At 50.5% G+C, this 25381-nt stretch overlaps 1 protein-coding gene across 1 annotated transcript in view; it reads left to right on the plus strand.

Moving 5' to 3' along the window:
- The window catches only part of EPAS1 (endothelial PAS domain protein 1), an 82577-nt gene that overhangs the window by 43516 nt on the left and 13680 nt on the right, over nucleotides 1-25381 (plus strand). The window contains exons 2-7 of the mRNA XM_037161254.2: nucleotides 2524-2714; nucleotides 9282-9433; nucleotides 9860-9944; nucleotides 13417-13535; nucleotides 13628-13833; nucleotides 22415-22521. Of these exons, the coding sequence (XP_037017149.1) occupies nucleotides 2524-2714; nucleotides 9282-9433; nucleotides 9860-9944; nucleotides 13417-13535; nucleotides 13628-13833; nucleotides 22415-22521 (860 nt within the window). The remainder of the gene's footprint in view (nucleotides 1-2523; nucleotides 2715-9281; nucleotides 9434-9859; nucleotides 9945-13416; nucleotides 13536-13627; nucleotides 13834-22414; nucleotides 22522-25381) is intronic.

A 25381-nucleotide genomic window follows, 5' to 3' on the forward strand; every position in this document is an offset into this window, starting at 1 on the left:
GCTGATATGTGTAAGGTACTTGGTGCAGCGCAGGCACAAAAGTGTCAACAAATATGTGGTCCAGAGAACACAGTAGGACCCAAATGCCAAATGCCGCAGCCAGACAGAGCACCGACCGTGGACTGCCTTTCCCCTTCCCGGTTCTTTCTGCTTTGCTGTTACACGCTGAGGGAGGGACAACAGCAAAAGAAAGCTCTGTGCATGCAGATGTTGGCATTAATGTCACAGCCTGTTCTGGGGATCTTTCCCACCCCTCGATGGCTTCTCTGGATGGCCCTGACATCTGATCACATGTTGATGTTGCTTTTGTTGGGTGTGTGAGGATTGGTGCTGGAGAATGGAGTCCAGCACCTCCAAGACGCTGGCTTTTGTGATTCATAGGTGAGGTGTGTACAGTTTTAGTGTCCTGTCCCCTTCCCACCCTTACTTCCTGTGCCAGAAGGCCTGCAAAACTCGGACAACTGCTTAAAATGCAAATGGGAGAAAGTAATATAGGAACTGTCACTAAAGGTCTGGTGCAAAAGCAGCAGGATCATGAGGGCAGATCAGAGAGAGTGGGGATGGGCGGGGGGCCAGGGAGAGAGTTCTGGGGCTCGGAAGTCAGGGAGCGAGGAGGGAACAGGGATTAGGTAAAGGAAACATAAAAGAGACAGCTGGGGCAGGAAGAAAGTTTCACCCATTTCACAGTTTTGCAGAAGGTTCTTCCTGACCATCAACAGTGAGGGGATGCGCTTGCCGCAGTCTGAGTAAACGACGCTTACTTAATCCACCCACAAAGCTGGGTGTTCTGTTTTTTTCAAATGAAACATGTGGTAAAGTCAGAACAGTGCCTCTGCCCCAGATCCTGAAGGGTTTGAAAGGCATGTCAACATTCCATGAATCCCAAAATACTGATTATCTGCCCAGATAATAGGAAGCAAAGCCAAACCGAAGGAGCAGCAGCCCCTGGTTTGGAAATCTCAGAAGGACCGAGAGTCTGAGCCGGAGCCGAGTGGGTGAGGCCGCGAGAGCCAGAAACTGCAGTGGACACTTTTTCAAAAACGCAAACTTGTTTACTCATCCTGCAATGCAGGTTATTTATAGAAATATAAGAAAATATAGATAAGCATGAAGTAAAAAAAAATACCCCATAACCTCTCCAACCCAAAACCGCTAACACATTTGTGTAGAGAGAGACAAGCCCGTCATCCACGGTTAAGGCCCTGGGGCCCACCTGCCTGGTGCAAAGCCCCATGTCCCCGCTCACCTGCCGAGAAGCTGCAGGTAGACTGGCCTCTGCGGACCCATTCCCTCCTCTGTAGATCAGAGATGATGATAACAGAGACTTCCGAGGTAGTTGTAAGAATTGAAGAAGCTGAAGGTAGCAGCACCTAAAACAGTACCAATTATACAGTAAATTATATGTGGTAGCTGTAAGAAGAGTAGTTCTTGTTTTATTACATTTCTAGACTTTTTCTACTATTTTAGAACTATTATCTATATTTCTATGAAAACTGGATTGTACTGTCTACTTTTGTAATGTTTCATCTCTCATGTTCATCTTTTCATGGACAGATTTGTTATTAATAATAGCCAATATTGGTGGCTTCCAAGTGGGATAGGCCTGGTGCTGAAGATTTTACATAAATTGTCATACTTAATCCTCACAGTAACTCCGTGGGGTGTAAGTACTCTTGTGACCACTTTTCAGATGACAAAACTGAAACTAAGCTGTTTAAATAATTTGGGTGTATGAAGCAGGCAAGTGGAGAACTTAGAATTTCGATACAGAGAGTCTGGCTTTTAACTTGCCATATCAGCATGCTACGTGCGCTTTGTAAGGGATCCAGGATTTTGTTAGGACTTCCTGAAGGGGCAGGTTTGGGTGTGTGTCATCTTCTCATCTGTCCCACAAGGAGGAGGAAAACGAGCAGGAAGACCAGACAGGCCGGTCGCCCCACGCCGGCCGCACACGCTTGCTCCTCGGTGACCCCTGGCGAGGGTGCACCTGGGGACGCCAGGCTGACACATGTCTGGCTGCCTGTTCTTCTTGGGCTCCAGCCGCATTTTCAATTTTTAGCGTGGAAATAACTCTCGGCTACAAAAATGGGACCTACGTTTCAGTACTGGGCTTAATTTTATTTATTTTTTTTCTAAGTGCATTTTGTCTAGAAGGGGAAGCTTGAAGCAGTTGCTCACCTTTTTTCCAGAGGTTTTGTCGCAGCCACCTGGGTCTCTGGCCACAGCTTTCTCATCCCCATCACTGCACATGCACCTGAATCCCAAGATAATGCCCAGGACCAGGTCCAAAGCACTGCCAGTGGATGGATTTAATTGGCAAGTCTTTGCTCGAGAAGACATAAACACACATGAGAGCAGAGCTGACAACAGGAGGCAGGCTGTGTGGCTCAGACGGCTGTGTGAGCTCGTAGTGGCTCAGTGTGAGAGTCTGGTGCTACCCTGCATGGGTGGGGGTGTCTTGATCGGGGGTGTGATAGAATGACAGTGACGTGTTGGGGACTCACCTCTTCTCTCTCAATCTAGGAGTAGCTCGGAGAGGAGGAAGGAGAAGTCCCGGGATGCAGCAAGGTGCCGGAGAAGCAAGGAGACGGAGGTCTTCTACGAGCTGGCGCACGAGCTGCCCCTGCCGCACAGCGTGAGCTCCCACCTGGACAAGGCCTCCATCATGCGGCTGGCCATCAGCTTCCTGCGGACGCACAAGCTCCTGTCCTCAGGTGAGGTGGTGGGCACCCCCAGGAGGCGCCCTTGGGCCGGAGTTGCACAAAGGCCACTGGGAAGGTCTCCCCACCCAGGAATTCCCACTCTGCAGAGATCAGGCTGGGAGAATGAAGCAGCTTTGGCCTCTCAGTCGCCTTTCCATCTGGCCACGTGACCCACACTCCACTCTAGATGCAGTCCTTAGGAAGTGGTTTTTAGTGCTTGTCTTCCAACTCCCTTCTCTAGAAGGGCCAAGGTGTGCCCATATGATCTTTGCCCCTGAGCCAGTATGCCAGGCAAATTATTTGGTGTCTCTGCCCTTGGTTTCCTCAACTGTAAAAAGGGGTTGAAAATACTTATTACACAGAGTGTGGGTGAGCGTTAACACAGACGTGTCTGGAAGGGCCCTGACCCGGCCACGCTCGCCCACACCAGGGAGCTGTGGGTGGATAGCGACCTCCCCACAAGGCTCACCCACTCTCACCCTCCCTGGTGTCTCTGCAAGTCTGAAGTTCACAAAACATTTTTTCTGAGTTTACCTTTTTCATAGAGCCGTTTCCTGCTAGTCCTGACCAGAAAGGTGTCGGAGGAGTTCCCCGGTTGTGAATCCTATGGGACTCCCCTGTCTAGTCTGCCCATTTCACAAGGAAACAGGGCCGTGGGCCGGGGCCCTCCTCACCTGCCGGGGTGCTGCAGTGGGCGGCACCCAAGGCGGGGAGCGTGAGGGAGGTGGGCAGGGAAGGCACGGCTCCTTGGTGGTTGGTTTTCGGTTTTCCCGAGTGAACCGAGCGCCTTGGAGCAGGGTGGATTCTGCCATCCTGTTATGAAGTGGCTATTCTGGGAAGGAAACCCTGAGCAAAGGGAATCCAGTGTGAGGCCGGGAGGCCAGAGCGACCTGTGCTATTCTGGGCTCTCGAGCACAGGAAGGATATGGGGGAAAGACTTTTTTTGTCAAAAAATAGGATGACAGCTCAGTGGGTCCAAGGGTTGGAGGGCCAACCCTGTGCCGCCAGTCTGATGAATCCTGGAAAATGCGGATGGGCGGGGGAGAACGGAGGACAGACGCATGTTCTGTAAAATACGTTCAACAGAACAGTGCGGCGCACCGGCCGGTCATCCTGCCCGCTACAGAAAGAGGCAGCATGGGCCGAAGTGTAAGAAAGTCTTGGAGATGTGACCTCGGGGAACGCGTGTCCCTCTTTCTGTTAAAGAGGCTCACCTTCCCAGACAGGTGAGGGCAGGGTCTGGAAGCGCTGGAGTCAGCTCTACACTTACACAGAGTAGACAGCGGAGGGTTTAAATGAATAGATGGAGACCCTTCTCAATACCCAGAAACAGCATCTTGCCTTCCTGGAAATGGCACTTGGAATTCTGCTCTTAGACATTAATTCCTTTGGGTTAATCATTGCTTGCTTCCATCACCATCCCCATTCTTCCATCCACAGAGAGCCCCAGGGGGCTAAAGCATTCATCCTAGGACAGCTCTCTGATTGAACTGGGACTGGTAGAACATTGCACAGATGATAAAATGTGAAGCACAGGATAACTAAGGTTGCCCAAAGTCACACATTTGGGCACACAGTGAGTCTGCCCCTGAAACTCAAGTTATTTTGAGTCTTGGTCCACGGGAAAGGCAGACACCAGAGGGCAGGAGCACACTGTGAACCCAGTCCGGTGAAGATGTTGACAAAGCCTGGGCATGTGGGGAAGAGGAGGAGAAAGGCAGGGGGACCAAAGTTAAAGGGAGGCACCGGGGGCCAACTCTGAGCAGTGGGGAGGAAGGCAGTCCTCACATGGGCCATGAACCAGAGGCTGGGCGTCTGAGCACGTCTGCTGGCCTGTGTGCTGGCGTGAGCCCCTGTGTGCCAGACACGCCAAGGGAGATAGGACCAGAGTGGCCACAGTGAGACATCCCAGGTCCCCATTCAGGAGCTGTTGCAGCTCTAGACACAAATGGCCTGCCCCCTGGCCGGGCTCGGCCTCAGACCAGCCAGAGCCCTCCGCATGTCGGCTCTGGTCCTCTCTGTCCCAAAGTAAGAAATGAGAGACAAAGCGAGCTGGTCCTGGTGTCCTTGAAGGAGTGGCTCTCACAAAGCAGGCGTCGCCAGAGGAGAAGACTGAGAGCTTGCAGCGTCCCCTCTCTCTGGCCCCCCTTCCAGCCTCCTACCACACATGCCCTCGGCCAGTTGTCGGGAGTGTTTCCAGGAATTGTGTAGGAGACAGGATCTTTTTCTTTCCTAGTCATATTTTTGCTTTTCCAACCCATGTGGCCCAATGAAAAGGAGTAAGGATTTGTGGGCAGACAGACCCATGTTGGAACCTTGGTCTGGCCGCCTTCTTTCTCTGCAGCCACGAGAAAACCTCTTTACTGTCTTTGAGCTTGACTTTCCTCATCTGCACAAAGCTAGTAATGGTACCAAGTGACGCCGTTGGAGGACTGAGATGATGGGTGTAAAAACCCTTAGCTTCCAGCCTGCCACAGATTGGGCTCTTTGATCAGTTACAGCTTAGGAATCAAAATTACTAATAATTACATAGAAATAATACATATATAATCATTATACTATAAGAGTACTAGCCTCTTACCGGCCCTTCAGCAATTTCTGTCAAAGCGCAAAGTTGCCAAGCTTTTCCACGTCAGAACAGATTCATTATTGAAACATTTCTAACAAAGGTGAGTGCTGGTTCATTTTATAATAGGAAATAGCTGGTCGCATACCTCAGAGTTCAAAAGGCTAAAAAAGGCCCGGTTTTGCTTTAGAAAAGTTTCTTTACTTAGTAGCAGGCTTCTCTTTGATTTTCACAGTAGGCTGTTCTGTGTGGGAATGCTGGAGAGGAAAGCTCCAGAAAGCTAAGAAATCCAGGCTAGGAGTCTGGGCTGCCGACCGAGATTTGTATCGCAGGAAGTGCGCTGAAACAATAGCTTTATGATATTAGCTTCCACGCTGGGCCGAGAACAGAACGCACTCTGACGGGAACATCGGTGGAAACACCACTTGATTGTCCTAAATCCTCTTTCAAGCCCCACAACCGTGACCAAGTGAGGGTCACTTCTGCACTCCAAGGGCATTATGCAGCAGTAAATATGCAAAGTTGGCTTCTCACCGTAAAACGGATTTTTGACTTCCCCACACTCCTGTGTGGTGAAATCCAGTGCATTTTATCCGAGAACTGGAGGTTAATGGGAAGCAGGGTTTCTAAAGAGAAATGTCAGGTTGATGATTGATTCATTGGCATTTGCTTAGTGAAGATATCAGTCTTAGTAAGAGATTATGATTTCCTGATCTTTAGATGATTAAGGGAAAGATATTAACATGTGGGACAAGTCAAGTTAAAGCTTTGACCGCGAGCTTTTCAAGCAGGAACAGTGGAACCAACAGGTGAAAGTTGAGGAGGCAGATGCAGTTTCCGGTGCCTCCTTAGGCATCACTGTCAGCCTTTTCCTAAGTGCTCACCCCCTACTTTTCTACTGCTCACTCCTTGCCCCATTCACTCTCCAAATCAAGGCCTTTTTCTGGTGCTGTTTGCAGAGGAGCTGATAAGCTGATTCATGCTAGGATGTTAATGTCTAAGAGCAGCTAATGTATAATCTCTTCTAAAGATACTGACCTTGTTCAGATCATTTTCTTAAGACTTAAACTCAAGACAGATCTGGTCAATCAGTAGGTATTTGCTAACCCCAGTCCTGTGCTACGACTTATGAAGGTTAACACAAAGAGGCAAGATAGGATGGTAAGTTATGTGAAGAACAAAGGAATGAACCTCTAAGGGTGAACTTTCAAGACCCTTGGGGAGGTTAGAAAGATCAGGTAAAACCAGCGCCTTCTGCCAAAGAAGTGAGGGTAGCCCCAGCCTACCACCTGGTAATGGTGGAGTTTACAGGTATGGTTAATATTTCTAGTAAGGATCCAAAAATAATTTCCTTATGGTGACTGAGACTGTTCTTGCAGCCAGTACAGCCAGGAATCTGTGGGAGGAGGTGTCTGGGGCCCTGGGAGAGCTGGAGGAGAGGAGTCAGTTTGAAGGAAAGCCCTGCAGTGGACCCCTAAACAATGACTGTCTGCCAAGCACATCCTCGCCAGGCGGATGGCAGCAGAGTGGTCTCAGAACAGTCAGAGCCTTGCTGGGACCCCTCAGAGCAGGAAACGAAGAGGGAAGATGACCCTGCTGGAAGAAAAATGCATCCTAACTAGCAGCAGCACCTTGCCACTGCCTGGTCTCAGAGCGCTGCTTAGAAGTACCCGCCCCGCCACCCTGCCCACTCACCCCCGATGCCCAGCTCCCAGTGCACGTGGGGTCCCGCCCCACATGGGTGGTGCTGCCTGAAGGAAATGAGTGGTGCTCCGGAAAAAGTGCTCCGAAACCTCGGCCCACGCATATCCTGGCTGTGGGGAGCCATCAAAGCCTGTTTACAGGGGCTATTTTTAGCATTAAAGAATCTTGTTGTGCTCCCTGAGCTGAACAGGCTTCATCTCAGCAAAGTGCTTCTGATTTTGGTGACCTGCCCCTCCTCTTTGGGGTCAGACTCTGAAGGGTCTTGGGAAGCGAGTAACTGAGACCAAGAACCCAGGGCCATTTAAGCCCCGCCCCACCCCCAGCAGCTCACTGGGCACCCGCTGCAGTGCTCTCCGCCGGCACCAGGGGTTCCCTCCGTGGGCGGCCGCACGGCAGTTTACCTTTGTCCTCACCGCCACTGCAGAGCCCTCAGGGAAGAGTGGTTCTTCCACCTCTCCATATCCTTGCACTCCCTAGAACAGGACTGAACACAGTGAGGGACACTTGGTGACAGATGCCTGATTTCCTGCTTTGTGACTAGCACAGCACAGGGCAGGCAGCAGGAGCACAGTAACTGCACAGTTCGTGAGTTACTTTCCCATGTGCCTAATACTTGAGTTGGAGATTAGTGAGACATCAGGGAAGATGCTCCCAGGAAAGGGCAGGGGAAAAGGCGGAGGAGTCTTCAGCAGGGAGTGACGTGCATGACCCCCGGCCTCTTGCATGAAGGTCTGCCTCCGCCTCCACAGTTTTCACCCCCTGCTCCAGGCTGACCAGGAGCTGGCCAGATTCCTTTAGAAGCCCCTGGGAGGATAAGCAGGTGCTGTGGGAGCAAAGAGCTCCACAGAGGAGAGAGGCCTGGCTGTCCCAGGGTCCCCAGAGGCCCGCCTGCCGGCTTCCTGGTCCTCCAGCCATTGTGACTTCAGTTCCAAGACGTTCTGTTTCCATTTGTGCCCCCCACCACCCAGCGCCCCCTCTCTCCCTCGGCCCCTCCCTTTCAGAGGCTGGCCCGGCCAGCCGCTGCAGCCAATTTCGCCACCTCCTGGAAGCAAGAGTACTGGGCATGGATGGAAACCAGTTTAGCTGTGTCGGAACTGTTAAAAACAGGAAATTTTAAGCAAAACTATTTCCTCTGGGCCTGGTTAACCCAAATAAGGTTGTCTTGGGATGACTCCAGATTTTGAAGTCAGTGTTGCCACTGAGATCAAAGAAATTGAAGAGGAAAAAAACCCTTCATAGGCCAGAAACCACAGGGCTGGCCCCGCTGTCTGGAGAAGGTGGTCACCTATCTGTGGGCTGTGATTTCAAAGGCGCTGAAAGCCTCCCCTCACCATCCGCAAATAGGTCCCCACCTGCCAATATTGGCCGATTCTCCCAGTGTTGGGGTTACTGGCCGGACCTTGAATTAAGGTGGTAGTTCTCAATCTGTGGTCCTTTGGACAGCAGCTTCGACATCCCTGGAAACTTCCTAGGAGAGCAGATTCACAGCCCCACTGGAGACCTACTGAGTCGGCCACTCCAGGGATGTGGCCCACTGGGGCTGCTTCGCAGGACTGCGGCTTGTACAGTCCTGAGGGGCTCCACACTTAGAGGGGTCTGGGGCTCGGTTTGATTTTTCAACAAGTCCCCACGTGTTTACTTTGCACCAAGCCTCCCAAATTACACAGCAGTCCTGGGCCCAGAAACCCCTGTGTTAACAAGCTTTCCAGGGGATCCCAGAACGTGCTGAAGTTTGAAGGCCCTGAGTCCGGCCATCGTCTCTGCTAAAACCTCTGTTTAGATGGAGATAGTAATGGAGGCAAAACCCTCACCCAGACTTCAGTTCCCTGTCAACGGTTTGGCTGACTGACCAAAGCGGTTTACAGACGCCAAGTAAACAGGGGGGTTGTGGGTGTGCGCATGGTACAAGGCCATTCCCAGATGGAGTCCCCTTGCAGAGGCTATCCTCCTGAACCAGAGTGTGGAGAGAAAAGAATCTCCCTGCTCCTGTTCCATGATTTTAGCAAAACGAAGGGAAAGCCACCAAGATACTGCTCTGTGCAGCCCAACTCTTGACTCTGAAGGCTGGCCCGTCCTATTCCTCTGCAGAAAGAGCAGCAGCTGCAACTCCGGCACATTCCCTGAGCCTGCGTGCTCATCCCACGCCCCCCGTTCGGGCATGGGGCAGTCACCTAGGTGGTCGGCAGCATGCACTCCCAGAAAAGTCCACTCGATGCCTTTGTGTCATCCCTGGCAGACATCCATCTATGCCAGTCACATGTGTGCTAACACCGCATTCACGCAAGCCATTCACCCCCATCTCTTTCCAGTTTGCTCTGAAAACGAGTCTGAGGCTGAGGCCGACCAGCAGATGGACAACCTGTACCTGAAAGCCTTGGAGGGTTTCATCGCTGTGGTGACCCAAGACGGAGACATGATCTTTCTGTCGGAAAACATCAGCAAGTTCATGGGACTCACACAGGTGACACCCTCCTCTGGCTCTTTCAAAAAGGGAAAATGTTTCTATTTGAGGGTAGAAATTAGTGGAAGGTTCTGATCACAATCCCCCTAACCTCTCCCTGCACCTAGCCGCCCTGCCCCCTCTCTGATCCCAGACCACAAGCCTCAGGACCACACTCCCACACCCTGGCGTTAGGTTTGGCATGACCGATGGCCATCCTGGCACCGCTGACTAGATTGATGGGCTGGCCCTTGGGAACGAAGTCTCTGACGTCCACAGCAGTCCTCTGTCACATCTGCATGTCTGTGGGCCAAACACTGAATTGGGCGTGTGAGAAATGATTCGGTCTCTGCCCTGTCTCCAAATCCAGAAGGCGGCTCAGCTTCCCCTTAGGATGTTCTATTTCGGTGCTAGGAATAATGAAGTCCAACCGCGTTTTTGAAACAGGTGGAGCTAACAGGACACAGTATTTTTGACTTTACTCATCCCTGTGACCATGAGGAGATCCGCGAGAACCTGAGTATCAAGGATGGTAAAGTATTCTTTATTGTGTGTCTCCTTCCTCCTTGTACCACCTCCGGGGAGATCTGTTCCCTTTGTATATGATGCAGGAACAACGTACTGTGAGTATCATGATCCAGAAAAAACTGACACACGAAAAACTCAAGGCAGAGTCCGTGAGATGAGACGGAGGGCACCGAAGTATTAGATGTTCCTAATACTCAGAAACGTCTCCTCTGGCCCTGCGCGTGCCTGGTTCCGTGCTGGTTGGGCCTCCCTGGGGATAGGGCAGTGTCTCCAGGAGGCTTCATGCCCTGGAGTTGAGCACCTCTGCCAAGTATGGTGCCCAAACCAACAAACTCATCTGTACCAGCATGTCCCTGGGAACTGTTGCAGCTGTCTATGGCTGGGTAACAAACCCCCCAAAATGTAGTGGTTGAAGCAATCATTTTGTCACCTCTCACAACTGTGTGGGTTCTGCGAGTGGTATCAGCTGAGCCGCCATGATGGGGGCTGGACTAGATGGGATGACCAGGGTGGCTCAGCCACTTCTCTGGGACGGTGTGGCTGGAGGCTGGCGCTCAGCTGCCACGCTGGAATAGCAGGACTGCCGTCTCGCTCCATGGGGCCTCAGAGCCTCTGTCTCTTCACCTGGGGTCCCCAAGGCAGCCAGACATCCTACAGGGCAGCCCAGGGCTCCCAAAAGTATAAAAGTGGCCACTGCCAGGGCTTCCTCAGGCTTAGTCCTGAAGCTGGCCCAGCCCCAGCCTGCGCCACTCTGTCAGGTAGAGCGAGTTACAGTGCAGTGCTGAGTCGGTGTGGGAGGAACAGGCGTGAGTACCCGGAGGCTGGCTCACTGCGCCACCTTCGGAGAAGAGCTAACCCCGGAGCCAAAGACTAAACATGCCCCACCATGGAGACAAAGGACAGGTCTTTTCTGATGGAGAGGAAATTTACAAGGTATAGTGTATTGTGCCCTACCTATGAGGCATCCGGCAGATGCTGGTGGTGGGAGGGCCCCTACAAGCAGAAAGTACTTTGCAATAACAGTTGGGGTTGCTGCTTCATCTCATATAAATGGGGATGTTCAAACAAATATAAGAATGGAAATGATATCAAGAGGACAGAGGTTTTGGGCAGAAGTGGGGCTCAGTGACTCTCAAGGTTCCTTCTGAACCTGATGTCGATCTCTGCCCTGTGTAAATCCTGCCCCTGACTAAACATCCCCTTTAACATCTCTCAGCTGTCACTGCTGTGACTGTGCTTGTCCACCCTGAATAGCAGAGGCAGTGGTGCTGGGCCTGCAAGGTCTGGCTATTGTTACCATACTCGACACAAAATCAGATACTTCATCAGCCCACTTCTACCGCTGTTACAGACTAAGGTTGTGGTCTGGGCCTAGAAAATGCAGAATGACCACGCCCCCACACCCCAGCCAGCCCTAACCCCCATACAGCCCCTCTGCTGTCCACCTGAAGGCCTCAGGCTAGCTGGCTCCCAGAGTACAGTCTGGGGAGCACTCCAAGGGCTCTGCAGTGTCTCATCTGCACTGCTGAGGAAGTCCTGTCTGGTTCTACAGGGAAGGGGCTACCAGCCTTTCTGAATCCCTTTCTAAAGCAGGCGCTTGAAGCCTAAGAAAACCAAAGTCTCTCATATCTTCTGCTCCAGAAAGCCTTTGGTCCTTGGGTTCTCAGCCTCCATTCAACCACTGACCTTACTCTCAGTCTGACCATGTGCCCTGAACTGAGTTACCTCATTGCTTGGTTCCTTGGAGTCTTTCTTTTCAAACAGACAGTAATGGACCAGGCAAAGTCTAGAACCTTCCAGCTCTCAAGTGCCATGATTTACAGCCTGATCCTAGTCTATTTATCTGAGTAGACCTTTAGGTCTCTTGGTCCGTGTAGTGAGGACTTGGGATCAAACTCAATAAATCAGCAAGCAGATCCTTACTGAAGGTGCCGACCTGAGTGGACTCATGATCTGGAAGCAAAGGGTTAATGTGAGCACCTAGAGGAAGATAAAACCGGGAGGCAGACTGCGGAAAACTTTGAAGGCCCGGTGAAAGGCCTCGAACTTTATCCTGTAGACAGAAAGGAGCTATCGAAGGTTTTGGAGCAGGGGTGGAGCAATCTGACTGGAGCCGTACTTAGAAAGATTAATCAGATGGCAGCATGGCCAGAATCCAGAGGCTAACAAGTCAGCAGGCCACCTTAGTAATAACCCAAGCCACAGCCACACTCATCGCCAACACTTGAACTGACCCTGGTGGTCAGTCCTGGCCCCAAGACACAAGAATGTCTCATGCTATGGCAACCCCACCTATGAACATCTGAATCGTAAGAAACATTAAGTATGGAAGGCTTGGTTTTATGATCATGATGGAGGGATATGCTTTCTTTAAAAAAATGTCCATTACTTAGTAGGCTCTCCTAGGGATGTTTAAGGTAGATTTAAAGGCGACATGATTCACTGGACACACAGACCTTTGGGATATGACAGTTAAGTAGATCCCAGCCCTCTGAAGGTGGAGGTGCTGAGGCTGGTGGCCATGCCTGGAGGGGAGGGGTCTGAGTGTTTGAAACACGGCTCTGGGTCATTCTCTGGTGCTGGGTGGGGGGCAGGCGTGCACCTTGGGAGACCCAGGATGGGGATGGTGGGCTAGGCAGAATTTAGACGTGGACAAGGGGCTCAGATGACACTTACTGCATTTATCACTTTGTTTTACAGAAAGTGGAGAAAGTTCTGAATGGGCAGGCTACTGGGAAACTATAAGGAAGGAAGCTATATTATTTGTCTTGGTGATTTATTTAATTCTGGCTGAGAAAGGATTTCCATGTTGAGTTAATTCTCAACATGGACTTGCTCACCAAATCCCAGGAGATTGCTACCAGAGGTCTCTTTGAGCTGGGCATATATCACTTTAGGGAGAAAGCTGATGATACATTATCCTGAATGCAGCCATTACTGGTTGAAAATAGGGCACAGGGAAGTTCAAATTCCTGTAGGACAGGAATGAGGAAAAGATAGGAGTGTCCGAGGGACATTTCTAATCTGAGAAGCTTATCCCCTTGCAATAGTGTGGTCTCGCCCAGCCTGTCTTTGGGAATTCCTGGGGAACCTGGACCTGCCCCAGCAGAGGTTTGCTGAGATTGTGGCTAATGCCATGCATTCCCTTGCTAGGAAGGGAATTCCAAAGGATGGAATTCAGAGGATGGAATTCCTTCCATCCTCTGAAGGGACCGCCGACCACGGTGCAAGCAAACAGAACAGTGCAACGCCCCTACCCATTCAGGTGCTTGGACTTCAGTTGGGGAGGGGAGCTGAAGGTGAAAAAGCTTTGTCCACAGGCCAAGATGGAACTCAGCGTTCCTGGCAGGTGCTGGGAGCAGACAGTTGGGAAATGCAAACAATATGTTGCACAGACAACATTGCAACCAGGTCCCTCCTCTGTGTCTCAATGAAAAACTGAATTCAGCTGGTTCCCTCCACCCTTCCCCATCCAGGCTCTGGGTTTGGGAAGAAAAGCAAAGACCTGTCCACGGAGCGGGACTTCTTCATGAGGATGAAGTGCACAGTGACCAACAGGGGCCGAACTGTCAACCTCAAGTCAGCCACCTGGAAGGTAGGACTGCCTCAGGCATGGGTGGGAGCCCCAGCGGAGCCCCCCACACCCTGCTCTCAGCCTCACATCTGACCCTCCTGGCTGGTCTCCAGGTCTTGCACTGCACCGGCCAGGTGAAAGTCTACAACAACTGCACCCCTCACAGTAGTCTCTGCGGCTACAAGGAGCCCCTGCTGTCCTGCCTGATCATCATGTGTGAACCCATCCAGCACCCGTCCCACATGGACATCCCCCTGGACAGCAAGACCTTCCTGAGCCGCCACAGCATGGACATGAAGTTCACCTACTGCGATGACAGGTCGGGCCCGGGAGTGTGTGCTGGGGGCAGAGTATGTCTTCCCTGCGTGTGTGTGAGTGGCTGCCCCGTGATACAAGTACCAGTCTGGGGCACACGGGCCGTGCTGCTGGGTGCCAATCTGTGGGCCTGCGCCCCTTTCACTCTGTCTGTGTGGCTGAGGGACTCCCGACACCGTGTTTGGCAGTCCCTGCTGACACGGTGGCGGCGGGGTCTGCCTGCAGTACTGCTCTGGTGTGTGACTCCTGACTTCGCTGAGGGCTGGGATGTGCGCATTGCTCTGCAGATGTGCCAGGCTCCCAAGGACATTTCCAGGCCAGTCTCCTGCTTCCCCGGGAGATGAGTTGCAAGAGATTTCCGTCAGCACTCAGGCGCCAACTGGGGGCTGAGGTTCTGGCCAGGAGACCGCCCCATGGCTACATGGTTTGGGTGCATTCTCTCCCGTTGCTGAGCTCTTCCCTCCATCTTTGCTCTTCCTCAGTCACCTGTCCTCTGGTCACTGTCCAGCCTAGTTTTGAAGACTTTTTGATGAAGGGACCTAAGCCAGACACACTAACCCCCAAAGCCAGGCCCAACTGGAAATTCTCTTAGGTTAAGCACGTCAACTCTGCAGTCAGACGGCCTGAGTTCACATCTGAGAGGAGAGGCTCAATGTTGCCTGTTACTCCCACCCTAACTGGTTTCTTTATTAAAGTCACCCAAAGAGTGCCAAAGACTGCGCATACCAGCTGCATCAGCTCTAGGGCTTAGCTCAGGGCTTGGGTTGCTGAGGGAGGCCTGGGAGGGGCTGTTAAAGCCCCACCTCTGCCCTCCCCGCTGTGCCCTGCCATTGGGACTGTGAAAGGAGCAGAACACGGAAGGAAGGTAGGGGAGAACAGATGCCCTGAGCGATGACCACCATCAGGAAGAGAGGGACTGGGCCCAGGTCAGCCTGCATCAAGTATATGCCACTGTGGCTTACTGATTCGTGTGTCCCAGATATGTCCCTTGCAGCAGGGATCACTCAGCCTGACCTTAGCCTTCTGCAGTATCCAGAGTCACCATTTCCTTCCAGAGTCAGTTTTCATGGTTACTCTTCACCACTAGGGTTTCTTAATAAACCCCGAGATCTCAACTTCCTAGTGTCTGAGATGGAGATGACCATGCTTTCTCAACCTGCCTTACTGGGCCCTTGTAAAATGACTACAAAAGCCCTTTGAAAAGTACAAGCACCATAACTGATGGGAAGCTTTTCGTTACTCCTTCTGTCTTCCTGTCCTTGTCTTCCTCCAAAGCGAGTTCCCCCACTGAAGTCCCGGGGCCAAGATCACTTCTGGAGGCAGGTAGTGGCTGGGGCCCTGGAAGGAGGAGAGACCACCACCAAGACACTGCTTTGCCCTCCTAGCCAGCAGGAAGCCACCTGACCCCAGAAGACAGCTCCTGCTCAGCCTTCCCAGCCCCACCCACCTTTCTCGCACCCACCAGACATCCAGGGTGCCCTCGCTCTCTTTGTGGACGGGGCCCTCCCTTCCAGGCAAGGCTGCATTTCTTTCCCTTGATTCTAGACTAACCTGCTGTTGGCTGGTGCCTCTTCTTAGAATTGGCCACCACTACAGAACCATTAACAAATGTTTGTAACAATATCCTGGAGTCATTCCTGTCCCCCACAGTGTCAGGACCCAAGGCTCCTGGAGGTAGCGGGTGGTTATATAAGTAGAAAGGAGTGCTCTAACCTCATAGGGAGAAAATGTCATGTATGAAGACTTTTGCCCTGGAACTGACATAGTCAGCATTAATTACAGTTGTTAGTCCTGTTATTATTGTAATGAGGATGATGATTAGAGGCAACACTTGTTCCAAAGGCAGGCACCAGAGAAATCCATGTGAGTGTAAGGTTATTTATCAGATGCAGGCTTCCCATTCAAATGAATGTTCTTGGCAGAAGACAGTTTTGTAGCGGGCGCCCCCTCTGTGCAGTCTTCCCAAACGGGAAGGGAAATCCCACTGTGGACGGAGCCCGTGCGGCTCTGGCTTCAGTGCGCTCGCCACTGGGCAGCCTGGGAGCAGCCACCGCGCTGTGCGTGGGCAGCGGGAGCTGCATGTAGTCGCCCCACGGAGTGCAGCACGTCCCCAAGCCCCCACAAGCACCGGGGAAACCATGCTGTCCCAGAAAATAACTCGTCGTTCCTAGATAATAGAAAAGAGGAATTTTTTTAAATCAAGCTTAAGGCCTGGATCCTTGTTAAAGTGAAGGAGAAAACTCCTCTGGAAAGGGTAATTAGAAGTTACTCTTTATTCATGATCTCATTTTGAATGCATCTCAGGTCATTTCCTGAAGGCAACCAACCTTTGGATAAAAGGAGAGGGAAAAACTTGTGAGAAAACTGGGGACCTGCAGGTGGTTGAAGAGGAAAGGGACACAGAAAGGGATGCGACCCACGCTTATTGGTTAGTTGGGTCCAGGCTGGTAGGCAGAGTCCACACGGCTTGAGGAGAGCTCCGGTGCAGGGCTTGTGACTCAGTGCGCAAGGTTGACGCTGTGTATAAGTTCCGCCAGACACAGAGCACTTTCTGCAGAACCTTGCCTTTCACGAATCCTAATTACATAGCCCAACTCTGTGTTCAGTGGTGCCGGAGAGATAAGTGCAGAGGTATTTGAAGACACAGAATGCTGTGCTACAGAGAAGTTGTGTTTAACCGATTAGCAGATTAGTGAACAAGGGCACAGACATGGCTTAGACTATCTATAAAGTGACTATTTTAAGTCCTTAATCCCTCAGTGTTATTTCTCTGTTGCTTTGATAGGACTGGTATTTTTTTTAGTTTTGGTAGCTTGTTTTGTTTTCATTGTTTATACTGGGATAAGGAAAAGCAAATGCATCATCTCATTCTCTCATGCATGCATTCTCTCTCTCGAGCGCACACACACACACTTACACAAACACACACTCTCCTTAATACCTTTCCAAGATCAAGATTTCAAAAACCAACACTTGCACAGGATAGCCAGTTTGGGGGGGGCTTTCCACTTTAATCATAGAACTCACTAGATCTAATGACATCTGATACCCACAAAGGGCTGAGTTTTCACAAAGGGGACTGTTGTCCCATTAGGAAAATCAGAATCTCATGAAACTGTCAGGCAACCAGAATCTAAAAAAAAAAGTCACTTTGGGGACTATTTGGTACTTTTTCTCACATGTATTGAGATCACAGACATAATCAACGACCAAAAATGGTCACCAGGGAAAGAAAAAAGGGGGAACAGAGAGGAAAAGGGGAAGAGACGTTTTAACAAGAGGAAAGAAAGGAGGACTCGAATCATATGTAATGCTCAGGTTTTCAAAATCAGTTAAACTACCTGAAACTGAGTGAAGGCATGCAGACGATTCAAAATGCGTTTGTCCTGCACCTTTCAATACAGGGTCAGAGGACCATAGTAAGTCCCACATTAACCATCTGAAACATAGTGAACATTTTTTAAGTGAACTCTGTAACAACTTACACATGTCAGTCTCAATTGTGTGGGTATGGCTGACCGCTCTGGACAGGGAGAGTCAAGCTGAGTAACAAGGTTAAGGAAGAAGAGTGTCCCAGCTACCAGTGTAAGCAATGATCTCATCTCCATTCCTTCTCTGTTTCCTAAAATACTGAGCAACCCATTAGTAAATTCTTATTTATTGAGCATCTGCTATGCATCTAATCCTGTGCCAGAGACTTTTATATTGAAGAAGTAAAAGAGATGGTTCCTGATCTCCACGAGTTTACAGTTTGATACGTGAGCAACTTAATGCAACCGCAGAGAATGGTACAAAACGAAGCATTCCATTCACCCAAAAGGAAGACAAAATATGTTCCCAAGCGGTTTGACTTTAAAATAGGGGCTTCCCCCATTCAGGTGGAGGTGCCATCTAGTGGTGGAAGAGAGTAACTGGGAAGGAAGCCAAGCTGTGGAGGAGGGTAGGGAAAAATCTGTATTGCACACAATCCCTCTGTGATTAAGTAAATTATAAAAGTAAATTATGTGGATAGGATCAGTATCACTCGGGGTAGGGTAGGGGGAAGGCATCAAAATCACCATAAAAAAATTGAAATTAACAAAGAGGGTCGTGTAATCTTTACAGGCCAAGAGTTTGAGGGCAGCCCTGTTTGGTTACTGAATTAAGGCAGCACAGGGCATAATAATGTCAGAAGCTTAGTAAGTCTAATAAGTTCAGATTACATACTTTCATTGCCTACTGAGATACATTTATTAAATTGTTTTACTCTTCTAAAGAATGGGTGACATTTTTTTAATGTAAGGTGATCTTTCAGATTAATACCTTGCATGTAGGTTTTTTTTAGTTTAATATATAGTCTATTCTAAGTATGTTTGCCTTTTCTCTAAGTAGCCTTTGTCAACACATCTTTGCGAGAAGGTATGTGTGTTTCTTTAAACCCGTGGGTGAGAAGGAACGTTAAATGCTGCCCAAGTGCACCTGCGTCTCCTGCAAAGGACAGAGTTCTGGGGCCAGCCTGACAGAGGCTGAGCGTGTATATGAGGAACGCTTACATGTTATCCTGTCTCATCCAGTCTACCAAAAATACTCCCCGAAAGGGGCAGCTCTACAGATTCTCTTTGGAATTTACTTCAAAGTTTGCTAGACCTCGCAATTCAAAAGATATTCCTTCCACACAGTCTGCTTCTCTCTCACTACAGCTCCCAGCAAATTTTCTCCGACTGTGTGTGGGTTCCAGGGTGACGAAGGAGACATTTGGTGGCCCTCGGAGCAGGGTGAGTCCAGGACTGAGCCAGGGCCACCTTCCTGTGAATAAATTAACCAGCTCTTAACACATCACACTGACGGGCTGGAAACTGATTGCCCATTGCCTACAGAGCTGTTTGCATACATTTCACATACTGTGCAATGTTCCAGAAAAGTGCAGGGGCCGAAGTACTACTGTTCAAAACAAACAAAATCTGGATCAAAATGTACTAAAACAGAAGGCATTGGAATCTGAGTTAGTGGGTAGTCTGGATATTAGAAAATGCTATTTCAAAGCCGTTGTGCACCTATAAGAACCAAACTGGGTGAAACCCAGTGTTGCCTCCAAGAGGCCACTGCAGGAAGGGTGGGTGGAAGGAGCAGACTTTAATAGGAGTATGGTTTATTAGTAAACGCATTCTTTGAAAAGCAAATAGGTGGTTATAAAGGACTTAAAACTTTTATCCTCTTTCATAGTTTAAATAGTCTAACCCATCTTGTTTTTCGTGATTAATTTGCTTAGCAAATCCTTCCCTCGGGTGGCAGACAGGGGTAAAGACTGCAGTCAGACCTCGGTTGACTCCAGGCAGTGGCCTGAAGTCAGGGACCCTGCTGCTGGTCCCCCGGGGGATGGCATTTGGCAGTGTGGCCGCGGGGAAGAGGAGCAAGCCCGCTTAGTCCCCGCTGCCTCCCCAGTCCCCAGGTGATGACACTGACATTCCTGGCACTCGGTCACAGGTAGTCCGTGTGGCAAAGAGCCTTGGAACGTTTTCAAGGGGAAAGAGCGACTGAAGAGCAACGAGTAGCTGTCATGTTACATTGCAAAGGCCTGTCCAACTCGGAAACCCAGGCCTGGTGGTTTGGCCCAGGCATTTAGTGGAGTAACGCTAACTTCAGGATTTAATTTAACAGCTGGTTTTTCCTCTGTATTTTTTTTCTCTTTTTCTTCCTTCTTCCTCTGCCTCCTGTGGCTACCAACATCTTCGTCTTCCTCCCCACCTCATCCTTGGTCTGTTTCTTTTTCCACTTTATTATTAGAGAGCCACTGTTCTCATTTCCGACACCTCTAAGTGGAGCCCTTCTACATTTCGCTCTTCTCTACAGACAGAACTTTTTCAATTTATCGGTGACCCCAACCTGATTTTTTTTTCCCCAGTGAGTCAGGGGTTCTTAATTAGGAAGAAAAAAGAAGTTTTCCTGCCCCTGTTGGAGCAAGCAGATGAACCCGTGTTCCCACAGCCCCGCTCTGGAGGCGTCTCTGGGACCCCGGGAAATTAGCGGGTGGGCCCTCTGCGCCGTGGCAGCCGGCCCTGTAAACAAGCCGGGTTCATCAACCTCCCGCTGGCGTCGGCTTGCCTACAGATGAAGGCCAATGGCCATCAGCTGTAAGTTGGGGTTTCCTGGCTTTGTGGAGTCAGACAACTTGAATGTTCTTCCATTGTGTTTGCAGTATGCGTATTTCCCAGTTTTTATAGTCTGTTTAAAGGAACGAAGAAGGAGACATTAAATATTTATTTTCGTTGACAAGACAAATGAAGGCTGCTACAGGGAAGATAGCTGGCTCCCCTGAAGCCCAGGTTCGTTTGTCCACTTCCAGAACGTGCCCATTGTGTGCCTTTGAATGGGTGGCACACTCTGAGGCTAATCACGACAGACACTGGCTAAGAACATTTTAATTTGAGGATTCCAGTCATGAAAGCAAACTGAACTTCTTTAGGGAGGAGAATCCAATCTTTCGCAGAACAGCCCCCTCTCTGACCCGTCCAGGATAAGAAGCACTTCTCTGGCAAAGCTGGGAGCCCGTACCTGGCCAGCCCACCGTCAGCAGGGCCGGCAGTGCAGTTCTGATCCCCAGGCCAAGCTGGAAAGGCCCTGGGCCTGACGGACAAGCTCTTAGGTTGTGGAAAAGGAAGGGCCAGCATTGTTCTGCTGTTTCCTTGTTCCCCCTGAGTCTCCACCCCGGACAAGGTGCTGTTGGGCACCAGCCCTGAGAGTGGGGTGAGAAGGAGCATGTCCATTGCTGATGAGTTTGGACACTCTCTGCTCAAGGCCAAGTGAGGGGACAGGTCCTCCTGGTCCAAGGCCAGCTCTGGCAGTGCTGGGACAGACTGGGCTCTGTCCATCAGTCAGCTACTCAAGTATTTACCCACGTAGGGGAGGCCAAAGGAGAAAGCAGTCCCTGAGTTCAGGGGTTGACAGCCTAGGTGGGATGTGGAGAGACAAAGACATGATCCTCTGTGACACTGTGTTTGCCCGTAAGGACTTCAGGAGGTGACGTGAAGGCTGGAGGAGTTGGGGAGGGACCCAGGGAGACGGTGAGGCTCTGGGCTGACCCTGCTATAGTCAGAACATAGGGAAGGGAGACGGGATGAGGGCGTCAAGGTTCTGCAGCAAGAACAAGTTCACCAGGAATGGGGGACCGCGAGGAGAGGGGTCCAGCAGGGCAGAGGGCACAAGACATACCGAAGGTTAGTCGAAAATCAAATTGCATGGAAGCCGGAAACTAGACTCTGGGGGCACATGGAAGCTGGCAGAGTTTATTTACTGCAGATACGGTTGGAAATAGGGAGATGCTTAAATAGGGGAGAGGCAGGATGGAGATGATGCTTTACGATTTCTTCCCATAGATGTACGCAGACCCCTTTGGAGGTGGCGGGTACAGACACTGCCTCTGCTTCCCTCTCCCTGTTATTATCTCCAACATAGACAATCAGTGATGGGGCCTTACCTAAAAGTCACACTTTCCGAAATAGAGCTTGGAATGGTTACAGCAGCATCACTTCTAACTTATGATTAATGAGACCACAAGCCCATTAGAAGAAACGTGAAATAACAAAGATTATGAAAAAAATATTTAGGTTCAATGTGGGAATGTGGCTAATCTGGCGGTTCTCGGGCAGGGCTGGTTGATTTTGACGACTCCAGCACAGAACAAAGGGTCCCTGGACCATTAAGTGGTTCCTATGGTTCTCCATCTCTGCCTTTCATCTACCCACAGACACCTTACAGGATGAAGCAAGACACGTGTAGGAGAGCCAAGCCCTGTCCCTTCAGACTGCAAGCTCATTGCAGAACATAATAAGGAGGCACATTTCTATGACTATGATTTTATCTCTCTTCCTCTCGGTACCTCCTACTCTCCTTCCTTTCCTCGAAATAGAGGGGGACAAGTAGAAGAACCCATGGAAGGTAGACCCCATGTCCTCTGAGGTCACCAGGCAGAACATGAGAAGCACCCAGAGGAGTGACGCTTTCCGCACAGAAGGGGTTCTCTCTGCCCCAGGTTCTTCCTCAGTCTGTGGTTCATACGTAGACAACGGTCATCTCCATGCTTTTCCCCACTTGAGGCCACGTCATTTTCACTTTTCATTTGAATCCCCTTCTGCTAGATTAAGCCTGATCCTAGTAGTCAGGAGGCCCTGGTTTTCATTCTGTTCTGTCCTTAGACACACATGGACATCAGCAAATTGTCTGACCTCCCCGGGTCTCTACTCCCTCATCCGTAAAATCGGGGTGGGTAGAGAGGGGCTGGTGAGATCCCTTGGTTGGCTAGCTGTTGGAGGTCAGGCACATGTGTACATTAGGGCTGGGGGCAGGGAGCCCCCCAGATAGCCATGTTTCTTTCCTCCCCCGACGTGACTTCAGGAAGGGCAGGAGGAGTGGAGACTGGGCGGGTCCACAATGGCAGGTCGGCCACCACGTGTCTTTTGCTTGCGTGAATGGTGTGACAGGGAAGCCTGTGGTGTTTTCATCTGGACGTGTGCATTTGATTTACCTTCTGGATGTAGCTCCTCGAGCCCCTGTCCACATTTATATGGTTTCTCTTCCCTACATGCTTTTTTTTTTTTTTTTAAATTCAGAATCACAGAACTGATTGGTTACCACCCAGAAGAACTACTTGGCCGCTCAGCCTATGAGTTCTACCATGCACTGGACTCAGAGAACATGACCAAAAGTCACCAGAACCGTAAGTCCCTGGAGGGTCCTGGGTGGCTCCCTTGCGTCTGTGGAATTTGGCCTCGGGTGGTGTATGACAGTGAGACAGGAGAAGAGCTGGTCCCTTCCTTCACTGAGTCACTATCCTGTGGAGCTGAGAGACTCAGGATGATCAGAGATGATACTTCCATGAAAATTAGGAAAAGGCTTCTTCCTCCAGGGTGACACACCCACGACCAGCCGCACAGCTCTGGGAGTAGAAGGTGGGCTGGATCTCGGCCCCCACATGCCACCTCCACTGAGCACCCTTGCAGCCCTGCGGAGCAGCCCTGCAGAAGGCAACACGAGGCAGGGTGATCACCCTGGAGCGTGTGCTGCAGAAGTACATTCATTCACAGCAAAGGAGGGCTGGGCAGTTCAGCAGAGGAGAGGACAGGGCAGCTGAGTTGGACACCTGGAAGGGTAGGGGAGGAACAAGCAGCACAGGTGGTGCTCCAGGCGCTTGCCTGCTGGACAAGGGAGCTCGGCGGGAGAGCTGTCCAGGCAGCTCAGGGATGGCACGTGGAAACTGTACTTGGCAGTTACGAAAGGATTCTAGAACGGGACTGTCCAATGCAACCTTCTGCAATGGAAATGTTCTACCCCTTCCTGTTTCACATGCTGCCTCTGCCGTCCTTGAAATACGTCTAGTGCAACTGAGGAGTTGGATTTTTTTTAATTTAATTTTAATTCAATTTAAATAGCTATACTTGCCCCAGCTTGTGTGGATCAATTGGCTGGAGTGTTGTCCCAGACACCAAAAGGCCATGGGTTTAATCCCTGGTCAAGGCATATATGGAGGGCAACCGATCAAGGTTCTCTCTCTCTCTGAAATCAATAAACATATCCTCAAGTGAGGACTAAATAAATAAATAGCTACCCTTGGCTAGTGACTACCATACTGCACAGGGCAGTTCTGTTTCATTCCCTTGGTCACATGCCCAGTTCAGGCCTCCCATTTGCAGGTGATCCAAGACCATTTTCTTGAGTCCACACGGCCCACGAATGTGCAAGGAGTCTGGATTTATCGCTCTATTCTTGGTCCACTGGAGACACAGAAATTGACAGGACCGATCCCCGCCCTAAGGGGTCTGGTTTCTGAGGGAAAAGGAGGCCGGGGCTCCAGGGGAGCCCAGCGGCTCACACCTCCAGCCACAGTATCGAGCACAGTGTTAGCTACAGCACAGGCACTGTGTGAATGGTGAGCCCAAAGGCATTAAAGGTACTTGAAAAAGAATCTTTCAAACTAAGTGCCCACGGTGGTGCAGACAGAGGGGCCAAGAGCCGAGTGTGAGAAGATTCCCAGTGGCTCTGCTGGTCTAGAGCTCCCAGGATCAGCTGGGGCTTGGAGTAGCAGTGAAGAAAACAAAGTACAGCTATTCGTCCATCGTTCCTAACTCCATCCATCCATCCCAAGGTTAGGACAGCTGGGTTCAGAGCGACTGACAGATCAGCAGCCCCATGTGCAGTGTCTGAGCACAGTTAATCTGTTAAGAGAGTGAGGTCTTCTCTTTCTAATTGGCTTTCTCTGCCGCTTCCCAGTTTCTGAGTTTAATCGGACAGTGAAATGGGGCCCTTTATGGTGTCTCAGAAACATTTCTCACCGTGCTCTCCAGCAAACAAACAAACGACCTGAACTCGGCCGTATTCATGGGCCCAGGGATGGGGGAGGTGCTGGTGTGTGCCCAGCCCACAAGGACTGTGAGATCCCGCCCCGGCTTTGAAATTGCAGGACATGGTTCCAGCCTTCCCTTTGGGGTCCCCATGCTTTTCTGGTCTGCGGCTGTTCCTGTTCCCAAAGGCATCCTGACACTGGGACTCAGGGAACTGGGCTCTGGCCCAGCTGCCCCGCCAGCTCCCCAAGGCCAGGCTTTCTGGGCCTTCCCTCCTAGAGCTGTAAAACTGGGGGGAAGTCCGGCTTTTCTCCTCAGCCAAGGGTGACATCAAAGCATGCGACAAACAAACAAGTTTCTGGGAATTCTTGGAGGACAGTATTATACAATGCTTTGTCTTCTGGGAACTGCTGTCCGAGGGGACAGAAACGATGACTTCTCCCTAGCCATAGAAGGATTTTTTTAATCTTCTTCTTAGAAAAGCTTTGATTCATGAAAAAAAAAGAGCTGGGATAAAAATTTGTCACAGTTTTCTGCTGACTCCAGGGAAAACATGGTATTTTTTTTTTTGGATCTGTGTGTTTAAACATTAGGCACACTGACAGGAAATTCCCAGCCCAAGTGGAAGTCACAGGCTCCCTTCTTCCCCTGGTGGAACCAGGTAAAGCTGCTCTGGGCTCAGAGGCCTGGACACAGCCAGCCAGCAAATCCAGCAACGGGAACTGTGCATGGGTTGGAAACTGGGTTAGTGCTGCAGCAAAACCCGCCCTGCTCCCACCATTGGGTTTGTGCAAATACAGCTGCACCACAGCCCCACACTCACGCCGTGAAATTGCTGGAGGCCAAGGTTTGAGGCCGGCTGACACACCAGCATCCGAATTTCCGCACGTATGTGTCTTAGCCCGTGAACGTTTTCCATTGAAATCGCTGGGGAAGCTTAGCCCTCCAGCCAGATTCAGATAATTGAAAGCCATCATTTCCAAATGGATTGGTAATTTATACATTGTTACTCTCAGGCAGGAGGGGCTGGGTGGGGGTGTGCTTTTCCTTTGTTGTGTTGAGGACATTATGTGCTCTTAGGAAAACAAGATTAAAGGTCATAAAAAGCCTATCTGCCAGGTGGCAGGCCCCTCACCCGGCCTGGCATTAATGAGCAGATGATTAGAAGGCAGGTGTAATTATATTCCACCGACAGAGCAGGCCCTCGCCTGCAATTGCTAGAAACACTGTTAAAACCTT

Source organism: Artibeus jamaicensis, unplaced genomic scaffold, assembly GCF_021234435.1.
Source record: "Artibeus jamaicensis isolate MK-2021 breed Jamaican fruit bat unplaced genomic scaffold, CSHL_Jam_final contig_465, whole genome shotgun sequence".
Taxonomy (NCBI): domain Eukaryota; kingdom Metazoa; phylum Chordata; class Mammalia; order Chiroptera; family Phyllostomidae; genus Artibeus; species Artibeus jamaicensis.